The sequence below is a fragment of the Sinohyriopsis cumingii genome, chromosome 8 (genome assembly GCF_028554795.1).
Source record: "Sinohyriopsis cumingii isolate HCF-2022 chromosome 8, ASM2855479v2, whole genome shotgun sequence".
NCBI lineage: Eukaryota > Metazoa > Mollusca > Bivalvia > Unionida > Unionidae > Sinohyriopsis > Sinohyriopsis cumingii.
The window spans coordinates 23,455,539-23,471,033 of record NC_142968.1 but is presented as its reverse complement, the minus strand read 5'-3'; the positions used below and the strand labels follow the sequence as shown (position 1 = coordinate 23,471,033).

General features: G+C 36.8%; 2 protein-coding genes across 2 annotated transcripts in view; both read left to right on the top strand.

Moving 5' to 3' along the window:
• The window catches only part of LOC149793139 (uncharacterized), a 233,719-nt gene that overhangs the window by 20,898 nt on the left and 197,326 nt on the right, over window positions 1-15,495 (top strand). The gene's annotated exons all lie outside the window — the stretch shown is intronic.
• On the top strand, window positions 12,048-14,612 carry LOC149793144 (uncharacterized). The gene is made up of 2 exons (XM_089967063.1): window positions 12,048-12,366; window positions 13,229-14,612. Exon 2 carries the CDS (start codon window positions 13,233-13,235, stop codon window positions 13,893-13,895), a length of 663 nt encoding a protein of 220 aa, XP_089823189.1. The 5' UTR covers window positions 12,048-12,366; window positions 13,229-13,232; the 3' UTR covers window positions 13,896-14,612.

The following is a 15,495-nucleotide window of genomic DNA, read 5'->3' as shown; positions in this document are numbered from 1 at the left end:
AGTAAATGTTTAAGTTGAGTCTTGGTTAATTATAATTTGTTTGGTCCACCAATAGAAATTTTATCTTTTTTAGTGATATTTTTATTCCGCATTTACTTACAAGTTTTGATTGTAATTTTTTCACCTGACCAGAAGTCAGAGTGACATTAACGTAACTATACGACATTTTTTAAAATATGATTAGTGATTTAATTACATGTTTTCTACTGGAGCTTCAATAACTCGCATTCTTCCACCAAACCTTGAAGTAACATTAATTTATCTTAAAGAATAACTGCAATTGCTCTGCAATTAGCACCACCAACTGGATTTACACGAGCTCGAAAGTGAATATCAACAACAGATTGTCTAGATTAATCAATATGTTCCAGTGAAAAGTAATAGATCGGATACAGATTTCTAAAATCTAACTGCGATATTTATAAACCGGTATCTATATTTTGATCACGTCCCATAAATGTCATCAAACGATGATACATGATTGTGTTGAAAACTTAATTATATATCTTCAGACGGTTCTTGATGTCCATTTATTCGTAAGGAAACTTCACTAACTGCAAGTGTGTCAAATATCGTATGACTACGTTCTTGTGAATTTAATCGATTAGTATATTGTAAAGCAATAAATATATGCCTCGTCGCAGAAACTTATTGTTGTGATGCTATTTGCCATGTAAATAACTCAGCAATATTACTTTGAACGCTATCTGTTGTCATTGTCAACCATGATAACAATGATTTACCACCTGATTCCATAAGAGAAAGTAATTTTGTTCTTCAGCAAGCGATGGGGTCATTACTGGCATCCATAATGAAAGTTTTGTTAATCTTACCATACAATTGTGAGCAGCAGGAGGACGCCAGATTGCATCATTGTCACTGGCTTTTCTTACAAGTACAACTGTATGTTTAGCTCCAAAAATAACTTTCTAACATTTCTGCAAAATCCAAAGATATGAGATGGTTGAACTGCACATGAAAAAAAATTATTCACCGTATAACACTGATCTACGTGCTGCGAAACCTAAGTTGAAATTTTCGTTCCTTGATTCAACTGCCTCCCCAACTGCATTCATTTTTATGTTTGCATGTTCAGGATGATTACTTGTATCTTTAGTAAACATCTGTGATGTACCGGCTGATCTTGAATAATCATCTGAATATCTTGCTAAACCTATTATCGTTGTAGCAACGTCGACGTCCTTCTGAATTGATTCAATGTTTCTTCCATCAATCATGTATGTGTCGCTGTCAAACAACCCCATAATACCATTGTTAACAAAACCAGGAAAATCACCGAGTACAACTACTGCACCATCATCTTGCAAAATTCTAACTTCCACTTCAATAAATGCTTCAGCGGGTAAGAAATATATGCTTTTATCTTGAACTTGTAGTTCAATTCGACCACGTAGATCTGGTTGTCTTGCGTCGTAAGAATACAATTGATAATCACTTATTGATTCATCTTTGAGAACTGATGCGTCTATATCGAACGCCGGATCGGACACACATTTAACCATTTTATTATAATTGTTATCGTCTAACACGAAGACCACTTCCTGCTATTAAATTTGCAGTTATATTTCTTTCTGCTTCACCAGCCAACTCTGACAGTATTAATTTTTACTTTAGCGACATTTACAGACATAACTGCAGTACTAGGTAATTTTACTGGTTGTGTTGTGGGGTTTTTTCGTACTAATCGAGATACTCTTTCTTTGACCGATGAAAATGCTTTACCGGCAAGATTACCATTAGCGTTAATATCTTTATCACGAACAGCCTCAATAGCTTTCATTTTTAATTGTTTTACAATCGGTATTACTTTTGGAGCCATCCTTTTAAATAAACCCATAACAGTATCACCTAGTCCATCTCCGTAAATCGCTTTGTAAGTTGGCAATCCTGAGTTTACTACTCTGACCATTATATGTCCACGTTGTGCATTGTGTACAATCATTTTTTTAATTACATACTGATTAATTAGTTGTTTTTTAGTCGCTGTGATAATCTTCAGCAATGTCATAAATGAGAGAACGATAAACATTGATATCCATAATACCGCCAGTAAATAACCTTCGACAAATATCAAATATTTCATTAATTATTTCCGGCGAATTATTTCCAGCCCGTTTTCCTCTGATCAGAACTTCTAATCTATCTACGTCAGAAAGAATGTTATTAGGACAAGTAATAAGACCGATTCCTTGAGTAGAAAAAGCACTTCCTGTAGCGCCTGACTTAGGCTTGTAAATTTCATCAGGGTCATGATACCGCTGCTTAAGTTCTTCAACAGTCATATTCTTTTCTTCAGCTAGTTTTTCATATATTTCATTTCTATGTATCATTGCTTGTCGTTTGAAGTCAATAAAATCCTGACTAGTAGCATCTAAAAAATCTCGATTTTTATGGGCGGCATATACTGTAGCAATCCATTTTTGAGGTTCTATCCGTTCAGCAGAACCTTTATAAACAAATCTCTCTCTATTTTTAAAAAAGCACCAATACCTGCTGACTCTCTTCGATTATTGAGTAATTCATAGTATTTTTTATCAAACATATTTCTATAAGCCCTAGATTTTTGCTGAGGAGGTTGTGGTTTTTGTTGTGACCGACGAATTCGTGAAGGAGATTGTGGTTGTGACTTTTGTTGAGGAGGTTGTGGTTGTTTTTGTTGTCGTTTTATTTGTTGCTGTGGTAGAGGAAGTCGAAAAGAAGGTTCTTGACGAGGAAGTTGTTGTTTAGGTTGAGGATGGGAAGGTTGTCGTCGAGAAAATTGAGCACCTAATAGATATTTTTGTATTTTATCTAAATACACTTGATATACAGTATCATCATTTGAGATTCAATCTTTTTTTATATCTTATCCGATATATCCATTTATACCAGGTTTCTCTACTTACATGTTTATTATGCTCAGGCTTTAAATATCTATCTCTAAAACTCTAACCTGAAGCCGCAAACGCAGCAAATTTATCTATTTCCGCTTTACTTTCTATTGCCTTGATAGCCATATCATTAAATGTTTCCAACATCTTAACCTGTTGTTCTTCTGGTTCCGCTTCTTCTCTTAGTTTTGGCTTTGGTGCAAAAACCTCTTTTATTTCACCAATACATTCAAGTATTTCTTCATCTGCAGGGGGTGGCCTAGCAGCATCTATTTCAGTTGGAAGTGTTTATAAAAGTTTTTTTTGTTTTCTTAGTTCTTTCTGCTATTTTTATAGTATTTGTAGCAGTCTGCTCTAACGTTGGGAGAAGACCTTCAGTTGCTTCTGCAACTCTTTTAGTAACCTTTGTATTAGGTTTAAACAAAAAAGCTGTACCTTCCGCGTATTCAACTTGTGCTTCTTAATTTCTTCAAATTTTTGTCTAAGAGAATCACGAACAGGCAAAAACTTTCTGATTGCTTCTAATCTTTCTCTGACTAATCTAGCTGTATAAGATTCCGTACCTGGTGTCATTAGTGATATATAAATAATGATCTAATTATAGCAGCAGAGGAGGCGCGATCTCAGTGAGATGTCAGGCGGGTAAACGACAACATATATACTTTTAAAGAAACACTAATGACAAAAATAAAGTAACAACAAAAAAACTAACCCCAAGAGAGACTCTGGGAAGGAGACTTTGGGAGAGAAATTCTCGGTAAGTTAGATGCTTCGGTTTGGTGTTATTGACCCTATTTTTTTTATTTTTTCCGTATGAGGGTTTTAGTTTTCAAAGTTACGTTTCAGCAAAAGGTATGTTCGCCCTCTCTGCTGCTGCGCTTATTGCGATGCCCAGCTTATATATATATATATATATATATATATATATATATATATATATATATATATATATATATATATATATGCAGCAGTAACTGTTCATGGGGGATTCGTTAGTATTTCACTCTCTCTCTCTCTCTTTTCTCACGTCGCCGTTAAGATTTCCATTGTTCATCCTTGTATTTGTATAACTGATTGTACCCTTCACAATGCGGAGGAAATAAGATATTAATTAATCAATCTCTCTTTGTGTCTCTGTCTCTCTCTCTCTCTCTCTCTCTCATTCCCGAGTCAGTTATATTTATTAAGTATCAGTTAAAGTTTTCAATTTCATATTAGTGGGAGTTTTCGTTAGAAATCTTATAATCCAATTTGCTTTTTAAATACATTTTAATGTGAAAGCTGTAATTTAATTGGTAAATTGAACAGTCTAAAGACATGACCTCGTATCGATGTCCGCCAGACCTTATAGAGTCAGTTATCTCGATTTTAAGTATACTGGGTGAACCCCAAATACTGAGAGTGGCGGGCGACGCAAACCTCTGCAATAGAAAGTATAACAACATCCTATATTTGTAATGTGTCTTTACCAGCAGCTTTCATTAGTTTGGCCGGGCAGTGAGAGTCATGTATCTCGCCTAATGGGCTTTGCATTATAGTCGACAAGGTCTGGCCTGGAAATCGAACCTAATACGTCTGTAAACCAGCACCCTAACTACTAACCACTAAGCTATGGTGCCTCTGCTGAAGCATATGATTGAGTTCAATGTCGAAAGAGCCTTGACTGTAAGCTGGATATTTGTCCAAGCATTAATAACACCGTTCTTTATAGATAATACATATCACAATGTGTACACGCGACAAAACCAACGTTTATTGCAAGAACCCACGCCTGTAAAATAGCTAGTTATACCAATTGAACATTCTCTATAAAAATATTTCACATTTCCATAAAACTACCTAAATATATCACTAGTAGAATAATTTTTGCAAACAAAGCATTTAACTCCCTTGAATTACTCTCCTCTTGTATGGTGACGCCCTTTAGAATGACCGCATTGACAAGAATCGTGATATTAGGTTCGTAAACAACATTCCGGTAAACCCGACCTTACCGTTCGGGGCTATTAGTAGTTAACGTGTGTCACGCATCGTTTCAACGGCAGGTGATAAAGAAGGCAGTGTCGCCTTTAACATTCCAAAACTGACTAACAGGGTCATTTAATATCTTCGTATATAAACAGGGACACTGTGTGACTTCAGGTCACAAGTGCAGTCGTCTTTGAAACGTCACGTGCAATTTCGTACTTATAAAGAATGTTGTTGTTATTGCTTGGACAAATGTCCAGCTTACAATCAAGGCTTTTTGGACACTGAACTCAATCATATGTTTCAACAGAGGCACCATAGTTTAGTGGTTTGTAGTTAGGGTGCTGGTTTACAGAAGTATTAGGTTTAATTTCTAGGCCAGACCTGGTCGACTATAGTGCAAAGCACACTAGGCGAGATACGTGACATGTTTATAATAATTACTGTTTACAAATTTCAACTTAGTATTGTTGACAGTTCAATTTTTATAAACAGGGTCTAGGCTGAAAGTAAGTGTAACAATGTAATGACTCGCACACGCTAGAGTTGCAAGACTGCCTGATGTGCATGTCCTCACGTGCATAACAGTGTGTGTCTGTGTGTGTGTAATTAAGGTTTTTAATGTAGCTTTAACAATTTTTTAGCCGTATCGCTACGATGTCTGTAGTGTGGCAGTTTATAGTGATGTCTAGCACAGGGACATCATGCCGCAGACATGTAGCATGTTGTCCCACCCAGTCACATTATCCTGACACCAGGCCGACCAGTCCTAACACTAAACTCTTAATACTGAGCGCCTAGCGATGCATCTGTTAGTACAATCTTTGTAAGTCTTTGGTATGACTCGGCCAGGAATCGAACCCACGACCTCCCGCTTCCGAGGCGGACCCTCTAACCACTAGGCCACCGAAGCGGTAAATAGTGAAACTGGAATTTGTTACAGAGGCAGTAAGTAGTAAGGCCATTCACCTCTTATTCCCCGAACGATGCCATTAATATTTTCATTTGACAAAACTCCGATTATCACCACACCCTTGTAGACCTATGCTACCTAGTCTTTGGCCGATCGTTGGTTGAAAATGATTTTTTTTTTCTTGTACCAAACTCCATGTTTGACCAAATAATCACCAAAATCTCGAATTTACTAAATGAGATGTAGCTAGCTCAGAGCCCGAGATCATAAACAGTATCATTGTAGGATCCCTTTCCATGTTTAGTATAAGAAAAATCCCAGGTCATATATTTTTATTTCTTTAGAGCAGTGGTTCCCAAACTTTTTAGAGCCAACGCCCCTTTGGCTCAAGAAACGGACCCCCAACGCCCCCATCTACATCTATTCCTATATTATATGAAGTAACGTTTCATTTTAATTTAATCACATAGGCCTATTAGTATAGTCACATAGTGGTTATGAGGACAAGTAAGGAATGAAATAACTAATATACCGGGAAAATGAATGATTAACTGTTTTTAAACTCTGAGGAGTAAAATACAAAAACACAATTATTCCAAATCAAATTTTAAAAACATATTGTTTTAATAATCATGAATTCTAATTGAAAGTCGGAAAGTAATGTAAGAAGCTACAAGAGATTATATATTATACTAGATTCCTGGAACCCAAGTACTTAATCGATTCTTCATCTTAAGTTCCTAACAGTGCAGTAGTTGCTTAATGTGACGGATGGGCTTGATGACGTGAGATTATTGCCCCAATGTCCGGTTTAAAGTCACTTAACCCGAGTCGCAAATCACCAGAGTTAACAATTTGGAGTCGATTTCTTTGCTTGGATAGAAGGTGGGCGACCACACTAAAGCCACGTTCTGCCAGATACGATGATGGAAATGCAACAAGAAGCTTCTTAACCACAGACCATAACGCTGGAAAGCGGGTGGAAATGTCCTTCTGTAACCAAAACTCTTGGTACGATTTCTTACACTTAAAGTTTGATTTGAGCTCAATGTCATTTTATAGCTCAATTACTTCTTCCTCCATTCCTCCAACTTGCTCAATATCTGAGAATGGATTTATCACCCAATCTGGAATTTCCAGTGATAGAAGATCCTGATATCGCTCAGACATATCTTTATTCAGCATATCCAAATGATCGCAATACACACGCAGATCATAATCTTGTATTTCTCCTTTATCTTTCAGCTCAGACAGGGTTGGAAATTGATATAGGTCACGACGGCCCATATTGCGCTGGAATAACTTTGACATAAACGTAGAGATAACAGACTTGACTTTAATAAGAGTCACCTCATTTCCTTGCAACTGCAGATTAATCTCATTGAACTTTGAAATAATTTATGTTAAATAAGCAACATCGTGCTTAATTTGTTTTAGTTCCACACTGAGACAGGGTTCCCGGTCTTGCAAAAACTCCACAACAGTCTCAAAAATGTCGTAAAAGCGCATCAGGCAGTTGCCTTTGGAGAGCCAAAGAACTTCAGTATGAAATAACAAACATTTAAAATCTTCATCATTTTCAACACAGAGCTTATGGAATAGTCGATCTTTGAGAGCGTGACCTTTAATCTTATTCACTGCAGTAATCACAGTTTGTAATGACTTGTGCAGGCGATCACTAAGGTTTTTTGCAACCAGATGCTGGCGATGAATGACACAATGAACAGAAAATAAATTTGGCACCTTTTTTTCAGGAAAGCAAGAAACCCACGGTGGCGACCAGTCATCGATGGTGCTCCGTCAGTTGCACAACCAAGTATATTTGTCAGTGGAATTCCCATTTCTGTGAAGAATTTATCAACAACTTGATATATTGACTCCCTTTTAGTGTCTGCTTCCAGCTCCCTTGCAATAACAATTCACGAGCCAAACTTTCATCTTTAATAAAGCGCACATAAGCTACAAGCCGAGATTCATTCCCTGGCATAGTTGATTCATCCAGTTGCAATGAAAACTCGGATGACCTTAGTATGCTGCATATCTTCCACATTGTCAGCCATTTCATCTATGCGTCTTCGTACTGAATTGTTGCTTAGAGGAATCGTCTTAATAACATCGTGTGGAGACTTATGCAGAACAGTATTCTGAACTTCACAAATCGCTGGTAGAATGAGTTCTTCGCCAATTGTGTGTGGCTTGCCAGCCTTAGCAATCAACAGTGAAATGTTGTGTGATGCACGCAAACCATCAGTGTTTTGTTGTGAAGTATTACAAAACATGCTTGACAGCGTTGGCCTGCTTTGAAATTTATCGCGAAGTGATTCAAAGAAAGTTAAGTTTTTGTCTACTTTGTCAGGATGTACTTTCTTCAAATGATCAGTCAGTCTGGAAGGCTTCATCGATTCATTAGAAAATACCTTTTCACAAACCAGACACAGTGGCAGCTGCAAGTTCTTTGGTGATGGTATAAATCCATATTTCAGATAAGTTACATTGTATTGTCTACATTTCTTCTTTGCTTTTTCATTTGTCGCCATGGCCAATCGAAAATTGATGATAAAATATAACGACTGTAAAAATATTACAATGTGCTAGTCTGGTATTGAGCCAGTCTACACTCTACAGCCCTGCATCACAGGAAGTACTACACCAGGACAATGATCTAGCGCGGAAGATTCCATTACAGGGGTAGGACAGGTCAATACGGGTGCGCACAAAAGAGCACGGCTGATACAAGCGCGGGCTTATGCTGACTTTGATTCAAAACCAGCGCGGTTAATTAATGATAGCGCTGGTTTATAACGGCGAGCAAAAAAGCGTGTCAAACAGAAAAAATAAATGATGAAAAGGGCGAGCATAGAAGCTGTATGACTGTGAGAGCAAAGACGAAATGAGGTATTTCCACCACCAGGTTCACGTTTTTTTCTTTTTGCCCCTACCGCCCCTTTGCCTCGTAACGCCCCCCTGTCGCCCTCTTGCCTCGTACCGCCTCTTTATATAATCCCAACACCCCCAGGGGGGCGTTACCGCCCACTTCGGGAATCACTGCTTTAGAGTATTCGTGCAAAATTCTAAGAAAATACAGACTTTAATTGTGTTTTTCTATATAGACGACACATCAACCGCTTGGAAAAAATTGTGCTTTTCTACAGAAAATTACTCCTGACATTTATCTAGATCTGTACCCCAAACTATCGACAACTATGACCTGTCTTTTATCTAGAACTGTACTCCAAAACACTGACAACTATGACCCGACATTTACCTAGAACTGCACAACAAAACATCGACGACTATGTCCTGACATTTATCTAGTTGAATAACCTTACACTTAGCAAAGGGTGTGTTCAAAATGTCTATTTTGAACTCCTCGAAGATAAAATGTGTGCCTAATCATGCGTAAATGATTACAGTCTCACCTCGCTAAAATGCCCCCTGGGATCAGGCCTTTTTCTGATTTTGGATATTGACTTTAATAGTTTAACGATGTCGCTCCGGGTTGTTTACAAATCGTGTTATTAACGCATATAGCTGAAGATGTCCGTCTGTGAATAACGGCATGAGATTATTTAACCCGTCTTTTCAAAGTGCGTATTTATTTATTTATTTATTTATTTATTTTGTGTGTGTTATTTAACTGAAAAACTACTTTTATGAAAAGCTAAGAAAACTACACCACTAAAATCGAAGATGATTTTATATAATTTTCATTTGTATTTACAAATACAAATAATAAAGGAAACTCATTCAGCAAGTATGGTTGTATTTACAGATATAAATGGGGCCCCGAGTGGCCGAGTGGACTACTGATCACTGCCATCTCACCTCTGTCTGCGTGGGTTCGAGTCAAGAACTCTGCCAATGTGGGTATGTGAGAAAGCTTGCCAGTAACTTCTCGTGGGTCGGTGGTTCTTCCCGGGGTTTTCCCGGGTTCTTCCTCCACCATTAATACTGGCCGCCATGCATAGCCTATCGTGTGCTGAAAAATGGCGTTAAACCCCACAACAACAACAACAGACATAAATAAAGCTCATTCCTCAAGTAAGGTCAGTTACTGTTTTCAAGCACTACATTCAAGTATGCCCTGAGTCACGTGTCAAGTAATGATTAAACTGTTTAAGAAACAGCTACATCAGAAATCTATGTATTGATGCTACCCTCTCTCTCTCTCTCTCTCTCTCTCTCTCTCTCTCATATTAATAGTATGCTATACAAACTGGAAATAAATTGATACCCGATACTTTAAATTTCTTATAGTATTTTAAAATGAGTATTATTTACTTAAAAACCATGTTATCTGCATTTTCTTTTTTCAGTTATTTTTTAAAACTCATTAGACTAATTAGAATAAGTATCAGCATTTGAACCTAAAATATTTGGTATATCTTAAATATTTTATTCCAAGATACATTTTTCTTTCTTGAAGAAAGGGTTAACACAAAAATAAGTTATGATCATCGCCACCTTAATATAGAATGTTGCTTTCAAAAATGTAAATATATTCCACTTGACGGTTTTGATAGCTAATCAGTCACGTAGCATGGATGACAACTGTGATTATATAAAACTGGTTTTGTTTGTTGTCTTGGTAGATAATGGCTCTTTTAGCACTTCCTTTACTCTACATACCGAGGAAATTCGAGGTAAGCTCTTTTCCCAAGGAATCAACAACGAGGTAGGTGACCCAGGTTAGCTGGGCGGGTTATTTTTCCACTTAAATCTCAAAAGTAGTTTAAATAAATAATATTATATTCGCTTGATGCAAACGTAAAGCAATAATCGTACAGACAATAGTTTAAATTGGTATTATTATTTTATATAGTGTTCTTTATGTGTCTTATATTCAGTACTTTTGTGCAATAAATATAAATTATATAGAAATTTCTTCTGGATTCAGTTTCAATTTTCTTCACTGGACAAATGTATCGCTAGTCACTGAGATAAAAAAGTGGTGTTTATAAGTGTTGTTTATCAATGCTTTTAAGCACAGATTTCATATAAATACTTATCAGTAGTTTGGAAAACAGATTTCGTATAAAGTTTTGTGTGTGTGTGTATCTGAGTGTGATTTGGATTTTTCACCTAGCTTTAACAATTTTTAAGTCATAGCGCTACGATGTTTGCAGTGTGGCAGTTTATAGTGATGTCTAGCACCGGGGCATCATGCCGCAGACATGTAGCATGATGTCCCACCCAGTCGCATTATCCTGACACCAGGCCGACCAGTCCTAATACTAACCTCTTAATGCTGAGCGCCAAGCGAGGCAGCTGTGCGTACCATTTTAAAAAGGCTTTGGTATGATTCGAACCCGCAACCTCCGTCCTCCGAGGCTATTAATTTATTTGCTTTTTATTCTAATGAACATTCTCTCTTAAAGTATTGCAACGGAATACGAAAAGAAATTCGTGGCCTAAATGATAGTTTCCGAAAGAAATCGCACCGTTTGGCACAAGTGATGTTATGCCATCGGTCCATTTCGATAGGTTGATAATGTCGTGAATATTGTTCCGAATTACTCTAGTTTAGATATGAGGTTTTTAAAAATGACAGGTCCGACTTGAATATCATATAATTTAAGACTGAAGATGAATTAGTTCACTGAGATCTCCAATTTATGTAACACCGAGCCTTTAATCATCAGGTATTTTCCTAATGTTATTTATCAATCTATTTTGATAGTTTTCATTAACAGCCTAGTGCACATGTATAAATAATCAGTACAAAATCTTAGCCAACTTACTGTCTGTGGTATGCAGAATTTTTTCCAGAAAGAAATGCCCAGAAATTTACGAAATGCATACGATGGAGAAATTTTGTAATTGTTTTTATTCGTTTGTAAATAAATATTGTTTGCAAGTTACAAAGATTACGGGTGAACGAACAGAGCTGTATATTGTTTCCAGTCGTAGTAACACAGATTTCAAATTTATCGAATACATTGTTGCAATATCAGATCTTTAACATGTGTACAAGTCTCTCTCTCTCTCTCTCTCTCTCTCTCTCCGCAGTTAGAAAATCTGATTAAAATTCCTACTGTAATCATTCACCAGATTCTATCCAACCATTTGACGCCAGGGCCGTAGAGAGCTATCACGGGTCCATGGGTAAGAAACACCCGGGCCTGTCCTAGTTGTTGTTCAAACAAACTTTTTTCAATTAAAAAGTGTTGTTTGGCCCTGGCCCATTATATCCCCTGTTATCCCCATCTTGTCGGCCTTGTATAGACGCAATAACTTAAGTGTCCCCTTTTACGGTCAACACAACAGCTTATTTCCCCTACTCTTCTTCCCACACGTAACCATCCTAATAGCCAACTTCGAAGCGCATGACTTAATTTAAATAACCAAGGTTCATTCAAGTAATCCATACGACCATACCCGATTATTTGAATCGTGTTGATGTGTTACGTGAAACTATAATAACCAATGATTCAGTCAACATAGAAAATATTGTCCTTTTTTCCGAAGTCACGATGAGACGCAGTTTGTTTCTATAAAAGACCGAGCGACCCATCGCGAAAAACATACAGACTTTGAGAGGAACTCATCTGAGTTATAGCCTAATTCATTTTCTACAAAGAGATAACCATAAAGGTGAGTTATCTGATACAGTTTTGATTTTCTTTTCACATTTTCATTATTATTTTTTGTAATCGAACTTAGAAAACATATAAATCATCCTTAACATTATTTGGCTGTTAAAATCAGAATATTTACCAAACTCTCACACGTTGTATTTTATCAACTCAGTTTCAAAGATAGTTATTGTCTGACACATATGACGTTAGTCGCACTCTTATAGTTTTCTTCTGGAATTATTTTAATTAGATCGTTACATTTAGTCGTCTTATAGCCAGAGTACCAATCATTCGACATCATAAACATTTGCAACCTGACTCTAGGCAGATTTTTAAAAAAACTATTATCCCAAACTACTAAGATATTTTCCTCTCTGGTATGTTGCTGTCAATTTATAATTATAAATTGTGTATAAACTTTATAATTCTAAAATAGAAATTCAGTGGAGATATGCAAATCGCTTAATACTAACATGCCGCTTGCCTCAGGAATGAGTAATCATGCACCGCGCGCCCTTACCATCCACATAGTACTTGTATCCTCATTTTGAGTCAGGCCACAGGTGACTGAGAGCGATGCAGACCCACACTGCACAGAGTAAATATATTTTAAATATATTAATTTTTTAAAAATACCTTTACTATTCAAGTTGTTCATGAATTGTCACAATTAATCACAATTAAGTTTATTCTTTAAAAGTTGTTTCTTGAAATGTGTGTTCGAAACATTTAAACTGCATTTTCGACTGAACAGCACATTCACATATAATTTTTCCCCGGTCCTTCACATGTAATGTAATTAATTTAAATTACACTTTCTATGTTAATCTGCATGAAAAGCCAGAGAAGTAATCAAATTATTTTCATTTTGTTTACAGCATCATGAGACTTGCATTCTTTGTTTTGGCGGTACTAGTAGTCCAGTGGTCCTGCGTTTATTGCAGGCCTGCTCAACAACCAGCAGGTGACCCTGAACAAAATTCCGGACCCCAGGCTGACAAGAGAAAGCCACAGCCTCCCCAGACACAGGGAAGACCAGAGCAACAACGTCCCAAGCCTGAAGGACGACCAGAACGACCCGAGAATGAGAACAGTCAAACTCGACCACCACGACCTCAAGGAGAAAACAGAGAAACCAGACCACCGCGTCCTCAGGGAGAAACTGGACAAACCTTAACACTGTGTCCTCAAGTAGAAAACGGTGAAACCCGACCACCACGTCCTCGGGGAGAAAATGGACAAAACCGACCACAACACCCTTACGACGAAAACCATCACTCCCAAGGACCACGCCCTGACTGCAAAACTCCATCACCAACCCCACAGGAAGGGAATGGTCAGTCTCCATCAGCTACCCCTCAGGAAGGGAATGGACAGACTCCATCACCAACACCACAGGGAGAAAACGGTCAGACGCAACCACCATCCCCTCAAGGAGAGAATAGTCAAACTCAACCACCTTTCCCCAGTGGACAGAGCGACCAAACACCACCACCACCTCCCGAGTCACAGAGCACTGAAAACCAACCCGTCATTCAGGGATAGAAAGGTAAAAACTTTTGTAGCTTTGCTATAAACGAAAATAGATCATTTGAAGCACCTTACGATTACTCAACAGCATCGAATGTGCAAACGAAAGTGACTGTGTCCGTTGTTTATGCAAGAGCTGTGTGATAGCTGACTATCCATTCGGCAACTTGAAGGGGATATATAATTTTTGTTTTGCATGAGACCGTTGTTCAATAATGTATTTCTTTTTTATATGATTTTAGTGAAATGGGTTGCTTTCGAGCCAGGTAGCATTATTGTTGCATCCTCTATATGTAATTTCGTGACATATAGTTCATACTTCCATATTTTATGGAAAATCTATATTTTTTATTATTTTTATTGAATCATATTCTATTTTCCACATGATTACCAGTGACAGAAAATGTCTCTAGTGAGAGACCAATAGAAGTAAGGTCATATTGATCTATTTTTGTATATATTGTATGATACTTTGATGTGATAACACTTATTGTAATCAATGGCAGTTTTAGCGTCGCGTTTATATTGCAGAGTTAAGTAAACACAGCCTTAAAGATGACAGTTGAAGTGTTCAATTGGCCATGAAACAGATATGGAATTAAGTTATAAATTCACCCATGTTTGTTCTTTTCATGTGCAATAATAATGTGAGACATTTTTTTGCCGTTCATATACACATCTGTTGTATTTTCTTCTGCACTGTTGCCAGCCAGTCTGGTAACGTCATGTCTATTGAAAGAAATAAATTTTTGTTTGCGAACTATATATTTGTCTCAGATGTTCCATTTTCAATACGATGAGAATTAGTTCTCTCTCTCTCTCTCTCTCTCTCTCTCTCTCTCTCTCAACTTAGCTGCTGGCCATACATACATACATACATACATACATACATATATGATGTGGATACATGCTATGTAGTTGTATGCACGTGTAAATTAATGGCACGCTTATAGTAGTTTACAAAATGAGATTTTGTGTAATGACGCCAAACTAGGAGCATTCGATCTGAAAAGGAATGACACAGTTGTGACGAATGTATTCGAATGTCATGCAATCGATAGCCTTTAGAAACCGGATGATGGCATATATGAAGTCTTTCGTATTAAAGTTGATCTTCTACAGAGCAAAAACTGCATCATTAGAACAATGTTTTGTATGTACAGAATCTATAAATTTGTCACTCCAAATAGTTATCGTTGAAACTTTCGATCGACAGATATCCGGTATTTTGTCAAATGACTCTTCAATGATTGGTTTTAATGTTTTTCAATAATTAAGATAAATAAACTTTACCTTTACGTTTCACCATAAGAAGTTAGATGTACATAGATATGTTCCTACTTTTATAATTTTAAAATTTATTGGTGAAATAATTTTCATATTTATTATTCCTATATTTGCACATGTGAAATATATATCCGTACACAACTTATACAACGAGTGGTATATCATTGATACAGTGTACATACTATATATATATATATATATATATATATATATATATATATATATATATATATATATATATATATATATTATTCTTATTACATACAAATACACATAGTTTCCCTTTGAACGGAGCTGAGATTGACCACAGTCACCTGTATGTTGACCA